General features: G+C 34.9%; 1 protein-coding gene across 1 annotated transcript; it reads right to left on the bottom strand.

Annotated features, from left to right (window-relative positions):
* Positions 1-2,560: 2,560 nt before the first annotated feature.
* LOC145115488 (ethylene-responsive transcription factor SHINE 2-like) lies at positions 2,561-3,723 on the bottom strand. Its single transcript, XM_079051780.1, has 2 exons — positions 3,433-3,723; positions 2,561-3,104 (listed from the first exon to the last, which is right to left on the bottom strand). The coding sequence occupies exons 1-2, from the start codon at positions 3,513-3,515 to the stop codon at positions 2,606-2,608; spliced, it is 582 nt and encodes a 193-aa protein (XP_078907906.1). The 5' UTR covers positions 3,516-3,723; the 3' UTR covers positions 2,561-2,605.
* Between the last annotated feature and the right edge of the window lie 20,465 nt (positions 3,724-24,188).

The raw sequence follows: 24,188 nt of genomic DNA, 5'->3' as shown, positions 1-24,188 counted from the left end.
TTATTACATAATTGGAGTCACTCACTTCCTATTTATAGGAAAGACTCAACCCATTTACACATACAAAGGGGTAAAACCTAAGACTCCACATCCAAGCATGACTTTGTACCCTAACAATAAGGATGTTATATAGCCCCCAATCCGAGATATTAGGGTTTCCTTCTGATATGAGTATGCCAACGTACACAAATGTACGCCCAGTGTACTAGGGCGCGCCCTAGTACGCTCAACGTACCCTTATGTACGCGCAACGTACTCTCCTGGTCCCAAAATTACAATTTAGCCCTTAGGCTCTTCATGGCTTTACCCCTCCATCCCCAGGGACTACAAATGACAAAACTTGGGATGTTACATTTGACCATTTAATTTGTTATATGTGTTCACATATTACCATTTTCACCGGCTATAGCAGGTGATAATGATAATATGTGAACAAATTAACAAAGTTAAATGGTTAAATGTATACGAAAAAAGAAAATTGCTTAAATGTGAACAAAATGAAAAGTTAATTACCTGATAAGTCATTTTCCCAACTTTTAATAACAATTTTATTTTTCATATTTGTTTGTATTATATTTTTGAAATGTTATTTTTAAAATATTCATAATTTCATAAATATTAATTAAATATTGATCAACTTTAAACTTTACTTTTTAATTAATAAATATGTTTTTGTTTGTGAAATACTTTATATAGCCTCTTATAATTTTTTTCTTTTGTTTTTAAACATATACAATATTTTTAAAGTAATAGTGTCTAATAGTCAAATTAGATAAATTAAATATGTAACAATAACTATGGAGAATCTTTAAAAAAAATAAAAGAAAATATTACTTAGCAAATAAAAAAACAAAAAAAATATATATATAATGTAAATGTTTTAAAACTATTCCAACTTTTAATACTTTTTAGTTAGAAATTTATAAACTTTTAATTTTTTAAATACAACGTTTAAATTAGTATTTAACGAACGTATTTTAAAATGTTATAAGAAAATATTAAACTATTATACAAAATCTGTGAAATATTTTAAAAATGTTGTAAAAGAAAATTTAGAAATAAATGTATGAAGATTATAATTTTTTTTATGAAAATGTAAAAGAAACAAGTTAAATACTTGTAAGAAAATTTTAAAACATTTATAAAATATTTGGTTTTTAAGCACTTGTATTAAAATTATATGAAAGAAAAAAAAAAGTTTAAAAAAAAAATTATAGACAAAGATTTAAAATATTGTACTAGAAAAACCTATAGGAAAAAATATCATAAAAATGTTGTAAGAAATTATAAAAAAATTTAAGAAATTTGTAAAAAAAATTGTTCACATTTAAACAACTTTCTTTTTTTGTACACAATTGTCCATTTAACTTGTTAAATGTGTTCACATATTACTATTGTCATCTCCTATAGCAGGTGACAAAGGTAATATATAAACACAATTAACAAGTTAAATGATCGAATTGTACAAAAAAAAATAAAGTTACCTAAACGTGAACAAAACGAAAAGGTAATTACCTTGCAAGTCATTTCCTCTAATTGATATAACACATTAGCTAGTCTAGTAAGATATACAATATGTTGTATGTAAAACAATGATTGTGGCATATTGCGTTGCTTTTTCATTTTTTTTAATAGCTTAAAATTATTGGTACATTACCTCAAGGGTACGCCATAGGAGAAAAGCTGGAGTTTTGAAGTGAAATCTTAAAGATAAGCACATCGAGAATCAATAAAGGAAGGAGATCTACCAATGCAAGTTGGCTAGTGCGAGGGGAATGATAAGATGCAGAATCCTACTAAAAAGAGCTTGAAAGGGTGAAACCATAAACTGCATGTGGCAGGCAGTGACGGTGAGCGGAAAGGGCATCGATAGAAGGTTTTGAAACCGTGTGTATTTCTTTATTGAGTAAATTACTGAAATCGTCCCTATGGTTTGGTAAAAATTATATGTTTGGTCCTTAATTTTTTTTCTTGCACTCAGATCATCCTTGTGGTTTGATTTTGTTGTGTTTTTCGTACAGACAATTTTGACCAAAATTGCACGTTTATTCGGTAACTTTATGTATGTAAAGAACGAAAAATGCAACAAAATCAAACTATAGGGACGATCAGAATGCAAAAAAAATTAAAGGGACCAAAGATGTAATTTTGACCAAAGAATTGATGGATTTTAAGGGGAAAATGCAACAAAATCAAACTTTACTCTTCTTTATTTTCTTGATTTTTGTTTTTTTTTTTTGGGTTCTCTTTTTTATCTTCTACAACATCTATAGATATTTGTTTTGCTTCTTTACAAATTTAAGGGGAAAATTAATCCTATATAGACAAAATTTATATCTTTTGATAGCTATCCCACCCATTATATGCGGTGTTTAGTTTCATGAAAATGTTTCGGTCAAACCTCGGTTCCAATTTCAAAACCAGTTCCGAGCTTAGATTTAAAAAACGGTTACCCTTTATGATTGCTCACCCCTAGTTTAATATACATATAACCTACTATTTATTATTGTAATTTATATATAGATCATATGTATATCCGAGAACATTATTTAAACAACTATTTATCGAATCATATTTATATATAATCTCTGTACCCCACGTCTATCTAGTTGCAGTTAAGCAATTCCTCTATCATCTGCATTGCAACCCTATTTTCTTCGTCTATGTTTCCATTACCCCCTCCACCGGGACCACCGTCTTCCACCACTGTTGGAGAGAAAGATTCGCATGATGTAGTTTGTGATGTCGTTTCTTCTTCGTCCTCCCTCTCTTTTCTCTTGCCACCGAGCTCAACCTTCATCACCCAGCCAGAGCTGGACCCTTTACCTGCGCGTTTCTGCCACACGCCGATGTGAGAGTTGTCACTGTCGAGACGTAGACAGGTGAGCGATGGTGCTGGGTCTTTGCAGCATTTACGTAGCTTAGCAGCAAGGGTGTCTGCTGGAATTTCCAACGGTGAGTTGTGGGTCCCTTCCGGTGGGGTTTTGGTGGTCACCGGAAAATTTGTTTTTGCCTTCTGACCGTTCATCAAGATAGCTGCTTGATCGTAGGCTCTTGCGGCTGCCTCTGCCGTATCAAATGTACCAAGCCAAATCCTTCGCTTCCTACATTGTACAACATGCGGTATATATAAATCGTTTTTGTAAGATGTGCACATGCAGTAATAACTATAAACAATTTAAAATTAGAAAAATCTTTTTTTGTAACATTGTACAAGGTTCATCAAAGTCGTACATCATTATTCAAGACTTCTATTACACGTTCATCTGTGTTTTATGGGCACAATTTTATGCCTGTTAATTTATCAAACTCCCTCATCTTGAAAAGTGAACACCATTTTAGATTTTGTTATTTTGATTTAATATTAGATAAACTTATTTAACAAATAAATATAAATAAAATCTTTTTTTGTAGTTGGTTGTTGAAACTTACAGGAGTGGGTGGCGGATCTCCGAAACCCATGATCCCCATTGTCTTTGCCTGACACCTCTGAACTTCTTGGATTGTACCCTCATTTCTTCTATCTCTTTAACAATTATATTTTTTTTCCGGCAAATATATTAAATGGTACCCCTAACTAACAAGGAGCAAGCAAGGGAACAAACAGGAACACAATACAAAAGTTTATGAATTACAAGGAAGAGGAAGAGGAAGAGGAATAGAAAGAGAAAGAGAAAGGGAAAGGGAAAGAGAGAATGCCGCAATAATCAATTGTGATCCAACATACTCCCAACATGAGAGAGAGAGAGAGAGAGAGAGTTATTGCATATATATAGAGGTGAAATGTGGATTCAGTGGTCCTGTTTAAGGAGATATACACCAAGTACGTATTTATATATACACGACACAGACTTGGCACAGAAGCATATCAATGTCAATAGTTATTAATGTACAAATATTCAGTGTATTAAACACGATGACTAAAGTCATATGCAGTCATCATTTTAATTCGTTTTTTTTCTTTATGGATTTTTCATATATGTTGATAGGAAATTTTAACAATTTAGCGGTTGGTATGACGTTAAAGATTGATTCGAGAATGTCAATCTCTAAGACAAGACTAATTTGACATTAATAGTCTTCTAAATAAATAAAAAACAATAAAAATATATATATATATATATATATATATATATATATATATATATATATATATATATATATATATATATATATATATATATATATATATATATATTAAGCCCTAAAAAAATCGGACCATATGTAATTTACTACATTTTAATAATAAAGTCTGAAATGGTATTACCTCAGTTTTCTAACATTTCCAGCAAAGAAAAAAAAATGCTTGACAATCATAGTATTCTTAAATTTTAGCATTTAATGCAAGCGACAAACTAGAAGTGGCATAACTTATTCGTTGTGAACAAAGGAAAAATAAGTGACATGAAGAATAAGTCCAACACCATTTACTCAAGTTAGTTTTCAAGTCCAAGTGAACACCTGTTGTTCGGTGACAGCTTTTATTGCTTCGATACACTTGGCTCTTTCTCCTTTTCTATAAAATAAAATTATATATATATATATATATATATATATATATATATATATATATATATATATATATATATATATATATATATATATATATGGGAGGGTTCAATTGAGAAAAAAAAAAGTTGAGAATGAGGGAATCATTCTCAGTCACTCATTTATTTTTGCCGCAAAAGTCTCCGTCGTACCAGCGGAAATGGGAAATGAATAGACATGTGTTTTCCAACAAAACATATTTCCTTAAACTATGCTAATCATTACCTTAATATATACAAAAACATAGTTTTTTTCGTTTTTTTTAATTTTTAGAAGCTATTTTTTATCAAAAAATGATTTTAAATATACCAAAATTCATGATTTTTTATTCTCTACAAATAGACATCCATATTGATATAGTTTTAAGATAAAATATTTTTTTTTTATATTTTCAGCTATCGTTATTCATAAGTGAATAAAAATGCATCAGGTTTTATTACAGTACATTCGTTATTCACTTATGAATAAAAAGTATGATTTATTTTTTTTACAATTTAAGTATCATTCATATATGAATATAACATATAATAAACATAGTATATTCATATTTAAATATTGGACGATGTATTCACTTGTGAATATCAACATAGTATATTTATTTGTGAATATTAGATGGTATATTCACTTATGAATATTAAATGATATTTCATATGTGAATATTACATAGTATTACATGGTATATCACATGTGAATATTACATAGTATATTCACTTGTGAATATTAGATGATATATTCACTTATGAATATTACACAGTATATTCACATATGAATATTACAAGGTATATTCACTTGTGAATATATTCACTTATGAATATTAGAAGGTATTTTGACAAATATATATAACTTTTATATGTTATTCACATATGAATAACATACAGAATTGCATATTTGTTTTGTCTTTTTAATAATCATATACTGATTCAGGTGAGAAAACATATTCATATGTGAATATAACGTGGTAATTTAGTTTATGCATTTCATCAAACAGTTGGAGTGCATACAAGTTAACTATTTTAAAAATGTTAAAAACATCAAGTTATCAATTCCAAAATCATCATTACTTCCGATTTCGACTTCAGATGCGACATCATATGTCTGATCGATTTCTCATTTTGATTTTGATTTCCGAAAATCCGATTGGGAACCTGTGAGTACCGATTCTGAGTCCTTCAATGTCGACTGTGACTGCGAGTCCAGAACTTCGATTCCAATTTCATGAACAACGAAGAAATTCCGATTCCAACTGATTTCGTTTGCGAATCTGGGAAATTCCAGTTCCAAATTCGTTATGAACTTTAACAAATGCTTGCAAGCTACGAACATTCGGAGTATTCAACAAGAAATCGATGAAATTGATGAATTTGATGAATTTGGGTTGCGAATCTGTCTTGAACGGCGAACCTCCCAGCCACGAATATCGATGATTGATTAACACTGGATGATTGTTGAAGGTTGGAGGAGAAATTTTGATGATGAACGAACTGTTATCGAATTCTCTATAGTTACGTATTTGAGATTGAAGGTTATTAACATATTTACAAGTTTGTCACCATGTCTTTTTATGCTTAGATTAAATGAGTGGCTGAGAATGATTCCCCCATTCTCAACCTTTTTTATTTTCTCAATTGAACTCACCTATATATATATATATATATATATATATATATATATATATATATATATATATATATATATATATATATATATATATATATATATATATATATATATAGGGCTAGGTTATAATGTAGATTGACAACTATTGTGTGGACGTGTGGATAATGCTATTTTATGAAAATTACTAAGAGAATATTTTGTTTAGTAATGTGAATACGTTCAATCTCACAGAACTATTGTTATTTTAATGGATTCTCACCAATTCTAATTCATTTTTGTTCTCATTCATCGTTTTTTTATTTATTTTAATTCTTACAGAATACGACTCAATAAACATCCTGATAACATTCTGACAGAATGAGAATAATTAAAAAAAAAGTATATAATAACCTTATAGACGATTTAATTAGTGAAAATGCTTAATAATTAAAATAATTATATAAGATTGAACGTATTCATATTATCAAACAACATATTTTCTTTGTAATTCTCACAGAATAGCATTATCCACACGTCCACACAATAGATGTCAATACACATTTGAACCTAACTCTCTCTCTCTCTCTCTCTCTCTCTCTCTATATATATATATATATATATATATATATATATATATATATATATATATATATATATATATATATATATAATAACCAATAAACCAATCGTGATCATCGAAATTTAAAGCGATTAACGGTTAACGAAATGGATGTATACTTATACATTTGACGTATATACACCGGATTATATCATAAAACTCACATCTTTACCAAAAAAAATTCACTTCTTTTTTTCGTTAAATTTTTTTAAGCCACGTCTTTTATTAGAAAAAAAACCGAATATACATTTGTTCACGATTTTTCGTTCTCTGTCCATAGAGATCTATGTTGATATATAAAAAATATTTTTTTTTAAAAAAAACCACTATGTTTTGTTGTTTTTTTCAATATTTAAGATTATTTTTATCTATAAAAATAATTATACCAAAAATTTCAATTTTTTTCCTCTATTAATTAACTGTAACGTCCAATTTTCACAACAAAAAAATTTATTTTTATTTAAGTAGAGCTTCCCATTTATAAATCAATTTTGAAGAAAACTGTTTATTCCAAATATATTTATTGAAAATTAGAGTAATATTAAAGCGTGAAATCTTCATTGTTGTTGATGAATGTGTACAGTCACGTCTTCGCCTTCCCATGACGACCAATGATACCTGAAACAATAAACAATTGGGTAAGCACAAAGCTTAGTGAGTTTCCCCTAAAATACCCCATACGATAAACATACAAACATGCATCGGGTCCACTCAGCCATCGGGATGGAATACCCAGGGTTTGTTGGCCTACTGCCTCAACCCAAACGCTCTTCCAGAGCTTCCATGGCTACGGCTTACAGCCAGCTCGCACTGTGTATCTTGGCCTACAATATAAAGCAGGATCACCTCAACCCATTAATACCATATGTCGAACAGATGATCCTACTCTGGAGCCACAACAAGACAAGAAACATGCAATAAAGCCTAGATCAATAGTTCTCAGGCTATCCTACATGACCACATACAGTCCCTAGGGCACTCCACTAGATGATAACCAACAAGTACATGTAAACATACAGATCTACAGATCACTACCGCATAATAACATTTTATATACCGTGATGCAGATCTAACAGATCATTATAGTATATCAACGTACTAAATACCAACAATCTAAGTAATGCACAACCGTATATACTCAGAAGTGAGATAGACACTCGGACATGTGATCCTACTCTGGAACCACAACCAAACAAGGAACAAGGTAAAAGAGCCTAGATCAAGAGTCCTCAGTCTATCCTACATGACTATATACAGTCCCTATGACATCCTTCTACTAAATATAATCAAAACTAGTGGGCCTACATTAGTGCCTTCGACCCACGGTTACAGTGAGGCGAAACTCACCTGAGTCAAAGAACCTTGAAACACTACGATATGCTCCTTACTGCACTGCTTGCTCTTGTGAATCCACTAACACCAGAACCAGATATAATTTTAATCAATAGCCCAAAATCCTCAAGTTTGACCTAAGGTCAAACTTGGTCAAAAAGTCAACGGAAGTCAACAAAAGTCAAAGTCCAAGGCAGGTGAGTACCCCCAGCATACGCAGCTTGATTCCACTCCTTCATTAAGCACTTAGTCCCTAAGGAATTTTCACCCAAACTCAGATCTAGCTTCAAAACATTGTCTTAAGTCATAAATTTTCCACCTTTATGACTTTCTATGGCTAGGGAAGGTCCAAAAGCTAAAACCCTAACTTATTAATCTGTTAAGACATCACAGCTCTTGCATGGAAGGGATAGAAGGACCAATATCACATTTTTGTGGTTACTAATAGCTTTATAATGGATAAAGTTTCCAACATTATCCATTGGAATGGTCCCAACAAACAAGATCTAGTCGTTAAGTCTCAAAGGGATCCAAAAGTGCATCTTTTTCAGCTTAATCCATTAGGTCCAAGTTTCCAACGTTTATATCTGAATCAAAATGATGTTTAGAAGGATAAAGTTTCCAACTTTATCCATAACAAGGTCACAAACTTTTAAGATCTAAACCTTATGTACTAAAGTGACCAAAAGTTCATAATATCCAAAACTAGCTGGATCTAACGAATGCATCATCAGGATTCAAGCTTTATACCTCCAAAAAAAAGATCAAGGTGAAAAAGGTCCAGATTTATAAGCTTCAATGCAATTAACGCTTCTTCAATGAGTTCCTTCTTCTCGAAGGTGCACCAAGAACACTCCAAAGCACTAAAAAGGACCTTCTTTTTTCTCGCAAGGCTCAAACTAAGGTTAGGGTTTCAAGGGAGGGTGTTAGAGAGGTGGAGGCTGAGAATGGAATGGGTTTGGGGAAGTTAAGGAGCTTAAATAGGGATCAAACAAAAAAAATAGGGTTTGGGCACTGATTACGTATGCCCAGCGTACTCAATTTACGCCCAACATACTGGACTAAGCCTAAAACCTTCCTAACTTCAAACGATCATAACTTATTCGTTTCAAATGCGATTTCAACGATCTTTATATATATATATATATATATATATATGGAAAGTTATTGAAGAGCTTTACAATACTATCTAAATATCTTGGACTAAAAACTTCTCGAAAAAAAATCCATATTTCATGCAAGAACTCGGCCTATGACTTTTCCTGGTCTACGCTTCGGCCCACAACACAATTCAAAGGTTTAGATCTCATAACAGTAATTGCCTCCTTCCAAAAGGTCTAAACATTACCTCCTTAAGTGTAACGTCCTAAAATTTAAGACTAAAAATTTCATTTTTAAATGAATAAAATTTAATCCAAAACATCATCATGAAACCAAAGTGGAACCAAATGTTTTAATACATCATAAAATATCAGAGTAAGTCACAAAATGCGAAATAAGTTGGTGTGTTCTCTACAATCATCCCGAGCTCTTCCCTTTCAAACCAGAAGTACCTGAAACATAAACTGAAAACTGTAAGCACAAAGCTTAATGACTTCCTCAAAATACCACATACCATACATAATAAGCACATACTGGGCCCCCGCCCTTCATCGGGCCCCACCCGGCATCAAGTCCCACCCTGCCTCGAGCCCCGCTCGGTTTACAGATCTGTCAATCACCAGGCCCCACCTGACATCGGACCCCACCCAATACACATAGAAACATATAAACATATAATCATACTAACACATGCAATAATCAAAAAGATAATAACATACAATACAGTAATCGGGCCTCGCCCCGACATCGAGCCCCGCTCGGTATACATACCAACACATACACATGCCAGTGTCATGCATACATCTAGCATCCTAACATAATAAACCATGGGCCGACATTGGTGCCTTCGACTCACTAAACGCAGTGAGGAAACTCACTTCTATATCTGAACAATAGCTTATGAGGCCCCGACTCCAAATCTCAGCTCTAACCGACACCTAACCATCAAAAGACCAATTCTCAAACATAATCCAAAATACCCAAAATACCCCCTTGTGTCAAACTGGGTCAAACAGCCAAAAAGTCAAGAAGAGTGAACTCAGCTAACCGCCATGTCGTGGCGTAGAATACGACAAAATAGTCGCGAACAGCCCCGCCACCATGTCATGGCGGCCTTACCCCTCACATCAACCAAAATAAATGAAAACCTATAGATTTGATTGGCTCTAAACCTCCTCGGCCAAACACCATCAGGCTAATCCCGCACATAAGTGCATCATTGCGACAAGAACCAACTGGCCACATACCAAACTAGGCCACACTCATACTTGGCTTCGACAACCTTGCTTATCTATCGACTAACAACACTCACGCTTACCCTTGACTAAAATGATCCTACAAGGTCTTTGGGCCGTGACTCAGACCTCCAAGCCCCAAACAAACAAGAACAGACAAGGAAGCCCTCATGTAACATCTGTTTTTTTGGATGAAACGAATTATGGTTTCATAGGGTTAAAATGTATGATTTTTGGAGAAAAAGGGGTCCTCACGACGTGAGGCATGGAGGCTCACGACATGAGGAGGGATGCACGAAGATTCTATCTCGGATTGAGCGCACAATGTGATCAATAAGAGCTCACGATGTGAGGATCGCTACAGCCGAAGCCCATGAAGTTTTAGGGTTTCCCATGTATTTAAGCCCCCTTAACTCGGTTTTAGGGTTCATTTCTCAGCCTCCACCTTCCCCTAACTCGGAAAACCCTACCTGTAATCCATCTTTGTGATTTTGGATCCATTTTAGTGCTTTGGTGGCTAGAAGAAGAAGAAGAATAAGAGGAGGTTCTAGAGTGTTGGTTCAGCAAGGAGGCATCATCATCATCATCATTATCATCATCTTGTGCACATTTTGGACCAACGTAAGTGTCCATGATACAATCTTTATGAGCTCAAATTGATAGATCTAAGTTATAAGCTCCTTTTTGCATGTTTATGTTGGATTGCATGCTTGGGATCCATTAAGTTGGAAAATTTATGGATCAATGAGTCATTCTCTATGATTTAGTCTTGTAGATCTGAAGTGTGGTTATACTTCATGGATCTTGTTTGAGTTTGGGGCTATTTCTTGTCATTTTGACCTAAAATGGGTTTAGGACATGCATGGGGCATGCATGTCCATCATGTAATCATTTTTATTGGCCTTTGGAGTCCTTGTTAGCTTTTGAAAGAATTAGGGTTGAAGTCTTAATGGATTAAGGACTTAAAAAGTTGGATTTTTAGCCTCAGACTGTTCTCATGGTGTGAGACATAAGGTCTCATGACGTGAGAAGCGTTTATGTACCGATTGTGGAGAGTTGGTTGGGGCTCACGACGTAAGGATAGGCCGCTTACATTGTGAGGCCAACTCAGTGGCATTTCATGACTGAATTGGTTGGGTTGAGTCGGGATGAGTGGAATCTGATCGAGTGAACTCTCACGACGTGACCAAGGACTGGTCACAACGTAAGATGTGGTTTTAGGCCTTGTTGGGCCCTAGTTTTCTGTCTATGGGCCTTCTTGTGTTTGGGCCCATTGGGAGCTTGTGGTATCTTTTAGGGAATTGAGTCTCCTTGGATTAGGCCCATAATGGGTTTTGGGCCCAATTAGGAAGTTGAACCATATTGGGCTTTTTGATGCAAATGGTTTGGACCTCGGATGTTGGACTAAGTGAGAAAAGGTTGAAATGGACTTCTACCCTGAGTGTTAGACAATCGGACTTGGATCGCAGCTATGGGTTATGGACCAATTTTTAATATGGTATTATTGATGATGTTAGAGCGGGATTTTTTCGGATCCGCAGTCCGAGCTTTTATCAGAGATATTTGATAGATAGAGGTGAGTTACCTTCACTGTATCTGTGGGTTGAAGGCACCAATGTCGGCCCACTAGTTGATGTTTATAGTAAGATGATTGTCTTTGTGATAATTTTCTGGTATGTCAGTGTTTATTGATGTTTTTGTGGTTATTTGATTATGATATTATGTGGTAGTGGTAGGGGTGAAATAGACCCGGTATCCGGTTAAAACAGACTGAAGGGGATTACAAGCACCCAAATATGCTTGATAGTATCCGGTTGAAACAGACCGAAGGGGATTGAAAGCACCCAGATAAGCTTGATAGTATCCGGTTGAAATAGACCGAAGGGGGTTGTAAGCACGCATATATGCTCGATAGTATCCGGTTGAAATAGACCAAATGGGTAGGCGAGCACCCATATATGCTTGGCAGTATGTGTGTATGGTATGTGGTATTTTTGGGAACTCGATAAGCTTTGTGCTTACAGTTTTCAGTTATGTTTCAAGTACTTCCAGTTCGAAGGGGAAGGGCCCGGACTGATTACACCGCAACACTCCATGTTTTTCCGCACTCAGTGATTTTGGGATTTGTACTCTGATAATTGTTTTTATATTATTATACTTTTGAATGATTGGTATTACTAAGTAGTGTTTTATGGTTGAATTAAAATGAAAATTTTATGTTACAATTTTTGGGATGTTACACCTCATTTGATCGCTTTAGATTGGTTCTTTGGTTCCTTGATTAATAATGGTTCTCTATTAAACTTATCCCTATATATATATATATATATATACATACATACATACATATATACATATATATATATATATATACAATATATATATATATATATATATATATATATATATATATATATATATATATATATATATATATATATATATAGGGGACGATTCACTTGATATTAAAAAAAAGTAGAGATCTTGAGATTCAACCTCAGCCACATATTTCTCATTTACCGCTCTAATGCTCCAGCATACCGGCAGCAACGAGGTATGCCTAATCATAAATGATTATATGGTAGAGAGGTATAATAATATAGGATTATACATGTTTATACATATATTCCTAATCATAAATGATTATACATATATGTCTGTTCACAGATTGAGTAATCAGAAATGATTATGACAGTTGGTGGCAGAAGAGGCGGTGGTGACAGAGGTAGCGGTGGTATAAGTAACGGAGGTGACAGTGGTGGGGTCGGCTTGTGTCAGAGGTGGTGGTAATGGTGGTGGCGGTGGCGGTTATGGTGGTGGGGATGGTGGCGGAGGAGAAAGGAACGGGAGGCATTGTATATTCATTTATGATTATACCAGGCCTGCCACGCCGGTACGCCGGAGGGTTAGAGCGGCAGATGTGAAATACGTGGCTGAGGTTGCAACTCAAGATCTCTATTTTATTTTTAATCTCAACGGAACCTACCTCTCCCTCTCTCTCTCTCTCTCTCTTTATATATATATATATATATATATATATATATATAAGGGAGTGTTCATTTGAGAAATAAAAGGTTGAGAATGAGGGAATGAATCTGGGCCACTCCTTTCAAATCTGTCGCTTAAGCGCTCCAGAGTACCGGGCCAATGGATAAGGCTAGGGATAATTTAGGAATTTCATGATATATTGGCATGATATGTGATACCTTGTAGCGTAGGAAGCATGTGATGCTAGATTGGGAATATGTATTGGTATCAGGGATTGCTAAGTGTATACTTTAGAAATTGTATACGGTTAGGATCATATTGTTGGGTTATGAGCATTCTAACACTCCTAAGTGTACATGCAACCCTAAATACCTTGGATCTATATTTTCTCTATTATACATACAATTATGAACATCCAAGGTATTATCCTAATCTAGCATACAAAATAATAAATATAACAAGATAGAATACATACCTCTTTGATGTAGAATGTCTTCATGAAGCTTGAGTGCCTAGTGCCCCAAGTGTGACACCTCAAATGGTTCACACAACACCAAATACACTTGGAATAACTTGAGAGAAACTTGAACACTCCTTGAAATCGTCTAGCCCTCACACTCACACATTAGTGCACGATTTCTTGAGCCATGGGATTCTTTTATATGGTGGTTATTAGGGTTACACCATGTAACTCATAACTTTACCCATTCCTTATGCTCCATGGATTTTAACCTCCATGGAGTATCCATGGGTCACCCCATGGACTTAGTCCAACATAAGAAATCTTGGATCACAAGCCCACATATATAAGAATGAATGATTTACACAATCAACCCATATATTTAATTAGTCTCCTTTGAATCACTTAATTAATTCCAAATTAATTCTTGATCAATACTAATTAAATAACCTTATTAATATATTAGAACTTATAATATATTAACCAACCTTAAGTGTTATTTCTCTCATTATAGTCTATCCAAATGCATGATGCCATGCAACCCAAATGGACCAGTCCGGGTCGGGTCAAGTCTTACCAATTATAGTTATGGACTTAGACATTAATCCAACAGTCTCCCACTTGGATAAGTCTAAAACTATTATTGCGTGTGACTTCAGGAACCGATCAGCAATCGTAGCTCTGAAAAGCTTCTGTCGAACTCTGACGTGTTAACTGAACTCTGATCTTGTCAATGACTTGTCCATTAGATAAGGGATCATATATTCCTCCCTTCTAGATATCATATGGACTGAGACATGGATTATCAATCATTCTCTCTGTCCATTTGTTGTTTCCCGATTTCCGATTCATGATGACTGACTGATTGAACAAATCAAATCAGTCCTGGCTTGGCCAAGCACTCACATGTATCATCTTTAAATCATCGAGGGGCCCACAGATATCGCTTTTATCCCGAAGGTAAAAGGAATGGATAAACTTCGACTCATATGGCTTGTTCTACTACTTGTTGAATCATACACAAAGGCACGTTTTATAACATCGAGTTACCAATGCGTTTTCGTGCAATCAATGTATAACCAACTCATAGTAACAACTCATATCTCTAGGTTTGAAGAATATAAGATATTATCGTCTCATGATCACTCGTGATAAAATCCATGAAATGATTCAAATGAGCGCGGGTTGAATCCAATACTTAGAACTTATGAGCACTCATGAGTGTTGTAGCACCACTTTGTCCACCAACTTGGACCTCTACAAACCTACCCATGACAGTCTTGATTCATATCTACTTCCAACATATGACCGACTGTGGATGGTTTGAATAACTTAATCATTCAGGAAGAGCGACTTAGTTATTCTGGAAGTCAAAACATGCAAAGTGAAACACAAGAATAAATGAATCAAATATGGTATCAAACCCTATGAATATAAATAAACACTTTTATTTATCACCATACTGATTACTCATTATTCATTGTTTCGGTTTTATCAACTTTATACTTGAATTTAAAACAATAGTTGTCCCATGCTCCAAACATGTACACTATGTTTTCTAAACACTAGTCATGCCATACACCAAGTATGCATACTATGTTTGTCTATGATCTTTACTTTGTAAAATAGATCAATTGAACATCACTCCAATGATCCTCTTTTCACAGTCCCAAATCCTTACTGCAAATGCAAGAATTCCAAATTCATGCCATTTACTGAAATCTGTTAGATTCTAAACTTATATGCATTGATCCTCTTAATGATTATGCACGAAGTCAGAAAGACTTGACAACAATCATTACAGAGCATTCCAAAGGAGATCAGCTCCTTGGAAACATCCTTCTTTCATTAAGTTTCCTAATCTTACACAGATTGAATAATTTCTAACTTTGAAACATTTCCATATTCCATTTTGACTATCACTTCTGAACAAGAGTTGCCTCCTTACAGATTATGTCAATATGGTCCTTCCAGAATTAACATTATACTTCCAACTGTCCTTGAGCAACCAATCTTTGGTAAACCTTAGATTGTCCTCGAGAATTGCTTAATCATTTTAGTCATATCCAATTCTAGACCTTTTCCCTTCATAATGCCCCAGGCATTTGGAAAATTTTAGAAAGGATGAATATAGCACATGTAATCGATCCTATATCCGAAGCATATGGGACACGATTCATGATGTCTCACATAAAGACTAAACCAGTCTTTTGCTATAATATTTCCATTTCAATTTGCCAAGTTCTCAAAATTCAGATTATGAAAAGGGATGCCGTAATTATAATCGAATTTTAGAACGCAAATAATGGACCCATATATAGAATTTCCTTATGTTGAGCCATTCCAACATGAAATTCATATATATATCCTTGATTAAATACGATTAAAATCTCAATCTAAGCTTTTAGAATTGAAATGAAGTATAATTTCCTCTCCCTTAATTATAGCAAAACAACTTTTTCAACCCCTGCAACCTCACGAATTGAAACTTTTGTTTTCTATAATTAACATTGCTAACTTGCAACCTTTGTCATAATTATCATGCTCCCACTAACATGATGATTATTAGCATAACACTTATGCTCCCACTAGCTTTGACATGTACTCAGAAATCAGCTGACTTTCTTACCAAAGTTCAGATTTCTGATACTAGATTGTTTTGATAAAACTTTATCAAAATCATACACCTCTCTTAGATAGCTCACATGTGTGTCTAAACAATTTTAGAACTATGATAAGGGATGCCGTAATCATAGTCTCAATTGTTTAGACCTTTTGCCACTTCTCACAAGTCCATGTTAGTGTGCCGGTAAACCACACACGCTCCACTAACGACTTTGAGAATGCAAATATCATAATTGCTATCTAGCTAAAATCTACTTAGTGAAAGTGTTTCCTCACCATCATTTTCATGAATCGGAGAGAAACTTACCTAAAGTAGAGCCAAACTTATTGACTTTAACATCCTTAGGTAAATTTGGCAGCTTCGTAACCAATGCCCCTTCCTTTGGCAATAGTTACCTATGGACCCTTGATAATGGGACTATCTCAGACTTCGCCTCTCTCTTTACCATTGGGTCAACCGAGTTGACTATGGCCGATCCCTTTCCATTGGGAAGAGAGAGCTTTACTGGATATCCAATGTCATCATTGTCAATGTCCATAGCGTTTTAGGAAGTTGATCTTAGCAAATAGATAAGATCATTAAGGGTCTTGTCTTAGTCTGTTTCATAGGATTCCTAAAAGAACTCACTATGTGACTTAGAAAGTAGTTGAGCCACCAACTTTCTCAAGACTTTGACACCCAACTCTCCCGGCTTGTCAATATGTGACTACATCTCCAAGATGTGATCACACCTAGACCTTGCCTTGCCAATAGGGCTTGAGTGACCTTAAACTTTTTAGGAACTTGTGGGTTAGGGAGAATAATTGGAGGAGGTGAAAGAAGTATGATATCCATGGGACATCATCTTCATTTAGGAAAGCTTGTTTCAAGAGATTTGGGAAGATCATAAATGTCTAGACCAGACATCTTTTTGGGAGATATTCAAGATAGTTGATTTAAAGTCCTTAATATGACACCCAATATGAAATATTAAGGCTAGGACCCAACAAACTATTTTATAACTTAGAAGAGGGATGCCGTAATCCAAGCTATAAAATATTTGAAGGTAGGTGAATGACGATTCACCAATTTCCACCATGAAAAACAAAATAATTTATTAGGTTTTAATTGGATTTGAAAGTCCTAGATCTTTGAGATTCATTGAACTGTTCAAAGGCATGTTTCAATCTCGAGTGTGCCCTTCAGGTTTTGTGACTGGGATGCCGAGGATCACAAAACAAGGTGTGAATAACCATGCAAATATACTTGGTACCCTTAATATTGACCCCTTAATCAGTGTGCCGGTTAACCACACACGCTCCACCGATACTATGATAAATATTAAGTTACCCTTTGCCTACCTTGTTAAGTCCAGGTTAGTGTGCCGGTTAACCACACACGCTCCACTAACGACTTAAGCAAAGTGCAAAGTGTAATTTCATAGGTTAGCACCAAATTCACATTTTCCTAAGTAACTAAGATTGGGTATTAATAAGAGTTTAGTTACTTAGTATTTATCATTAATACTTTTAATGAAAGGAGAAATATAGTCCTTGTCCTACCCGTTCGGCTAACGGCCCTCCACCAGTCAAGGAAGCGGTGGGTGAGAGTGGACACCCATTAAACTGCCATTTTATAGGCAGTAACCTTATACCCCCCTTATAGACCGGCTTCGTGAATGAGACCTAGTAACGGTAAGACTAACTTTACTCTTATACATATATATAAATATTATTAACTTATAATATTATAAAGTATAAGGGTTGAATTTTAACTTTTAAAATTCTAAGGGCTAACTTGGAATTAAAGTATTCATAAGTGAAAACTTTTCAAATTCCAAAACTTGAGGGCAAGTTTTGAAACTATTCAAAACTAATTAATTCCATAACTTATGAGTTTAAAGTAGTTTTAATTAAAAAAAAAAAAAAAACTCTTCAAGTTCCATAACTTGAGGACAAGTTATGGAAGACTTTAAACTAATTAATAAAAAAAATAACTTTTTTTTTATTGTAACTTATGGAACTAATTAAGGTTACACTTTTTTTTTAATTTAATGAAGAGACTCTTGAACCTCCATAACTTGAGGACAAGTTATGGAGTCATAAAACCATTTAATTAGAACTAGACTCTTCATTTTGTAACATTTGCCAACTTTTATGAGTTTTATGATTCTTAAATGTGACTTTTCATATAACTTGAGGACAAGTTACAAAAACACACTTTGGAATCAACTCTTAGATTAATATGGATTGAAAACAACTATTTCACACAACTTTTCTATTAATCTAAGAACCTCATAAGAACAAGATAATTCAAATCATCAATCTTCAAGAAATTAGCATGAACATACAAACTAATACAAATCTTGAAATTATGACAATTATCTTAGAAATTGGATTAGCATGAACATTACCACATCAAAAACAAGTTTATAAGTCCAAAAACATCTTAGGGTAATGTTCCTAGTCCAATTCCAGCCAAAACAATCGAATATATGCATCCGACTCGATTTTTCAGCTACTTTTGCAAGTATAACAAGAAAACAAGCCTAGGCTCTGATACCACTGTTGGGTTATGAGCATTCTAACACTCCTAAGTGTACATGCAACCCTAAATACCTTGGATCTATGTTTTCTCTATTATACATACAATTATGAATATCCAAGGTATTATCCTAATCTAGCATACAAAATAATAAATATAACAAGATAGAATACATACCTCTTTGATGTAGAATGTCTTCATGAAGCTTAAGTGCCTAGTGCCCCAAGTGTGACACCTCAAATGGTTCACACAACACCAAATACACTTGGAATAACTTGAGAGAAACTTGAACACTCCTTGAAATCGTCTAGCCCTCACACTCACACATTAGTGCACGATTTCTTGAGCCATGGGATTCTTTTATATGGTGGCTATTAGGGTTACACCATGTAACTCATAACTTTACCCATTCCTTATGCTCCATGGATTTTAACCTCCATGGAGTATCCATGGGTCACCCCATGGACTTAGTCCAACATAAGAAATCTTGGATCACAAGCCCACATATATAAGAATGAATGATTTACACAATCAACCCATATATTTAATTAGTCTCCTTTTGATCACTTAATTAATTCCAAATTAATTCTTGATCAATACTAATTAAATAACCTTATTAATATATATTAGAACTTATAATATATTAACCAATCTTAAGTGTTATTTCTCTCATTATAGTCTATCCAAATGCATGATGCCATGCAACCCAAATGGACCATGCCGGGTCGGGTCAAGTCTTACCAATTATAGTTATGGACTTAGACATTAATCCAACACATATAGCCCTAGAATGATTGATTTGGCCTTATTTCTTGCTCCTCGTTTGGTTGTGGTCCTCGGGTAGCGTCTTTTATTTGACAGTCTATTTGATCATGTATTGTGTATAATTTGCATACATAAGGCAACCGACATCGGGAGTGGATGTTCCTAGCATGAGTTGTAGTATGTGATTCGGAATGTTCTTTGGTTATTTTATGGATTAGAGTGCTACTGCATGAATGATGCTTTCTTTGTGCTTTGTGGAACTCTTAAGTGATGTGAGTTAGCTATTAAGTGAATATGTCAAGTCACATGTGACAAAGGTTGGATAATCTCAGAGTGACGGATTTGACCCTATTACGCAGCTCTTGTTTGAGTCTGACCATTGTAGGGATGAGTATTTTACTTGAAGGATTATCTAAGCTTTGTTGCATGTGATTGTATTAATGAGGTGGGTAACTGACAATATGGGAGTTCTTCAGTAGCTGATGGCAGGGTGAGGTCGGAAACCTAAGCCTAGGAAGTACTTCAGTGGGCTTGATGGTGCTGTTTAGCGAGTATTTGGAGTATCGGTTTCAGAAGGTGACTTAGAGGATTTGGAATGATTCTTGAGGAAAGTATAGATAGGTGTGGAAGGTAGTATTGGGCCCGTACTTCTGAAAGCACAAGATCCATACTCAAATCGGGGAGAGTCTTGGAGAATCTAGGAAGCATGTGAGCTGAGGATTCTTGAGTATGTTCTGATCATTTGCATGGTTGTTTTTTAGAATGGTGTTGAGCACTCAGGAAGGAGGTTCGGGTTCGGGTTCAGGCTCAAGTGTAGGTACTGAGCCGATCGATGAGTAGATGCGGGAGTTCATCTCGTTGGAGATTAGTCGTGGTATTTTGGAGAGGATTCCTGTGATCCTTGGTTTGGTCAAGGAGGGGATTTTGGAACTCTTGGATGGTCGTGTCAGGGCTTTTTTCAGACTGATATTGTAGTAGGATAGTTGGGGGCTCACCAGGAGCTCAAGGCTTATGGAGCTCTAGAATCCTTTGGGAAGGAGAATCCTACTGCTAGCTCTTGTCGTTAGGGATCGGAGGTGGATTATTGATGCATCAATAATTATGCACTAATTAATCCTACTAATGTAACTAATTATTACCTAAGGCATTGTACCTTGTCGAGAATATTATAGCACAATAGACAAGTATTGAACACAGGGAACGAGACGATTAGCTAATTCTTATCTACTAACTAACTAAATTACTATTTAATTCAGAAAAGGGTTTTCTCTAGTTTTGCAAGACTAGAAACTTAATTAACTAAACTAACTAACTATCAACAATTAAGGAAAATATTAAAACTAAAAGAAAGAAACACAAAAGACGATTTAAACTAAGGTGATTGAGAGACTTTCGTTGAGCTTCGATTTACTTGCTATTATGGTTGATTTATTGTAACATACACGTTCAGTTATCGTGTTATGTAAAAGTGAATAATATTATGAAATATTATATAATTATGAGTATTGAGTTCTAACGGATAGTTTTTACTAGAAATGAAGTAAAACTATGTTTAGAATCATCCAGAATGTTTTGGAAGTCTTACGAGATTCCGAACAAAAGGCAAATATTGAAATTTAACGAAAATATAAAATTTGAAATAAGTAAAATTTTATTATTGAAATTTGTAAAGAATCTTGTTAGAAACATTTAGGCGAAAACCTCATCCAAATCCGAGTTATAACGAAGAAGTTATGACCAATCGAAGATCCGCGACAAAACCGGCACGACGCCGAATGACGTAAAAAGTGAGTTTTTGATAAACTACTTTTTAGCCTTAGTAATCTAAATGAAAGTCGTAGTATTTTTTAAACCGAGAATTTTCATAAAAAGAACGCCCAAATCTGACTTTGTATGAGGAAGCTATGATTTTTCTAAGTTTCAGCTTAGCAGTAGACAGCTAAAAACTCGAATTTTAGATCGAGTGATTTTTAGCCGACACAACCTAAACGAGAATCGAAGGTCTCGTCAATAGTAGTACAACGGTGAAAAAACTGACGAAAACGAACATCGGATGAAGAAGTTATGAATTTTTAACGGATTTTCCTGTCCCGATCTGTTAAAAATAATAATATTAAAAAATAAAGTCAAAATTAGCCGATGAAGTCTAAACAAAAGTTGTAGAATATATTATCTCCTACACGTGCATATAAAGAACGTCAAAAAAAGAGCCCGTATGTGAAAGTTATGGATTTTAGAAGTTCGAGGCATAATTTCTGAGAATTTTCGCATGGATAAGATCGGCCTCGTCACCTCGCTCCGAGCATGCCGCATGTTCAAGTCGTGGAGGTGTCCGATGCGAGCCTCATCGCTCTCCCCTGTGAGCCGTTCTGTGTCCGAAGCGTTGGACCAATCCGAGACCGCCACCTGCCCCCTCCCTCGTGTCGACCTGCGAAGCGAGCCACCTAGGGCCTCGCATGCGAGCCATGTGATTGCTTCTCATTGCTTCGGATCCAAGGCTCACCCCTATAAATAGTAGTTGCGAGATCTCCCGGCTAGATTTAGAAATTTGGCATTTTTCACCCCTAAACTCATATTTTCACTATTTCGACTTCCCCCGAAGCCCCGTAATCATTTCCAACACCCGAAACACGCCCCGAAGTGCCCGAGAAACCCGAGAAATTTATCTTTTCGGTTTGAAGCCCAACCCTCGCAGGGCCCAGTTTTCAATAAAGCTCCCGGTTTTCAACGAAGAAAGCTATTTATTATAACGAAATGCTGCACAAATTACTATTTTAACCCCCGATTAATTCACAGTGAGTTCAATATATAGGAACAATTGTATGTTATGTGTTATATGTGCTATGTGCTTTTCCATTGATATTATTTCCGCTATTTATGATAGCAAAACTATACCTTTGAACATGTGATCAGTGAAAGGACTTAGATTCACGGTGGTACTGGTATGTAGCCTCTGGCCATGTAGAGCATGTCTCCTAAGAGAATGACTTCTATTCTATGGTATTGGCAGAAGGTTAGACAAGGCTTTCAACCTGAGATCTACCAAAATGTTTAAATCAGAAAGTGTATGTCTTCTGTGCCATTTGGGCCGAAGCTTTATTGATGTATATCAAGTATAGAAATTGTCATGTCTCATTGATCGTATATCTTTGAATCAAATCATTGATTGATATGGAAAGTTTGTCACATGATTCACATATGCCTTTGTTGTTTCTTGTTCCTCTTTGCTTCTGCCATATTGAAGTATATATATGGCATAACGTTATATTGTATCTATTATTGAACTCACTAAGCGTCACCGCTTACCCCTCTCAGTGTTTAACAATTGCAGGTAATAAGAATCCAGTATAGTCATATACTGCTGGAAGATTTAGAATAGTTTATACTATTACTTTTGTACTTGGGTTTACGTATGTATAAAAGCTTAAATATCCTGGGTAGTTATGTAATATACCAAAACTTAGTCGGTTTGTATCCAGTCTTATGTAATCAAATTATCAATGTAAAGTATTGTTTTTATGAATATGCGTGTAGCATGTTTTGGAGTAACAATTGTCAAGTATGAAAGTTTGGGACATCATCTTCATTTAGGAAAGCTTGTTTCAAGAGATTTGGGAAGATCATAAATGTCTAGACCAGACATCTTTTTGCGAGATATTCAAGATAGTTGATTTAAAGTCCTTAATATGACACCCAATATGAAATATTAAGGCTAGGACCCAACAAACTATTTTATAACTTAGAAGAGGGATGCCGTAATCCAAGCTATAAAATATTTGAAGGTAGGTGAATGACGATTCACCAATTTCCACCATGAAAAACGAAATAATTTATTAGGTTTTAATTGGATTTGAAAGTCCTAGATCTTTGAGATTCATTGAACTGTTCAAAGGCATGTTTCAATCTCGAGTGTGCCCTTCAGGTTTTGTGACTGGGATGCCGAGGATCACAAAACAAGGTGTGAATAACCATGCAAATATACTTGGTACCCTTAATATTGACCCCTTAATCAGTGTGTCGGTTAACCACACACGCTCCACCGATACTATGATAAATATTAAGTTACCCTTTGCCTACCTTGTTAAGTCCAGGTTAGTGTGCCGGTTAACCACACACGCTCCACTAACGACTTAAGCAAAGTGCAAAGTGTAATTTCATGGGTTAGCACCAAATTCACATTTTCCTAAGTAACTAAGATTGGGTATTAATAAGAGTTTAGTTACTTAGTATTTATCATTAATACTTTTAATGAAAGGAGAATTATAGTCCTTGTGCTACCCGTTCGGCTAACGACCCTCCACCAGTCAAGGAAGCGGTGGGTGAGAGTGGACACCCATTAAACTGCCATTTTATAGGCAGTAACCTTATACCCCCCTTATAGACCGGCTTCGTGAA

The sequence above is a fragment of the Lactuca virosa genome, chromosome 5 (genome assembly GCF_052849685.1).
Source record: "Lactuca virosa cultivar CGN04683 chromosome 5, Lactuca_virosa_CGN04683_v6, whole genome shotgun sequence".
Lineage (NCBI taxonomy): Eukaryota > Viridiplantae > Streptophyta > Magnoliopsida > Asterales > Asteraceae > Lactuca > Lactuca virosa.
The sequence above is the reverse complement of the archived record's forward strand: the minus strand, read 5'-3'. Positions and strand labels throughout refer to the sequence as shown.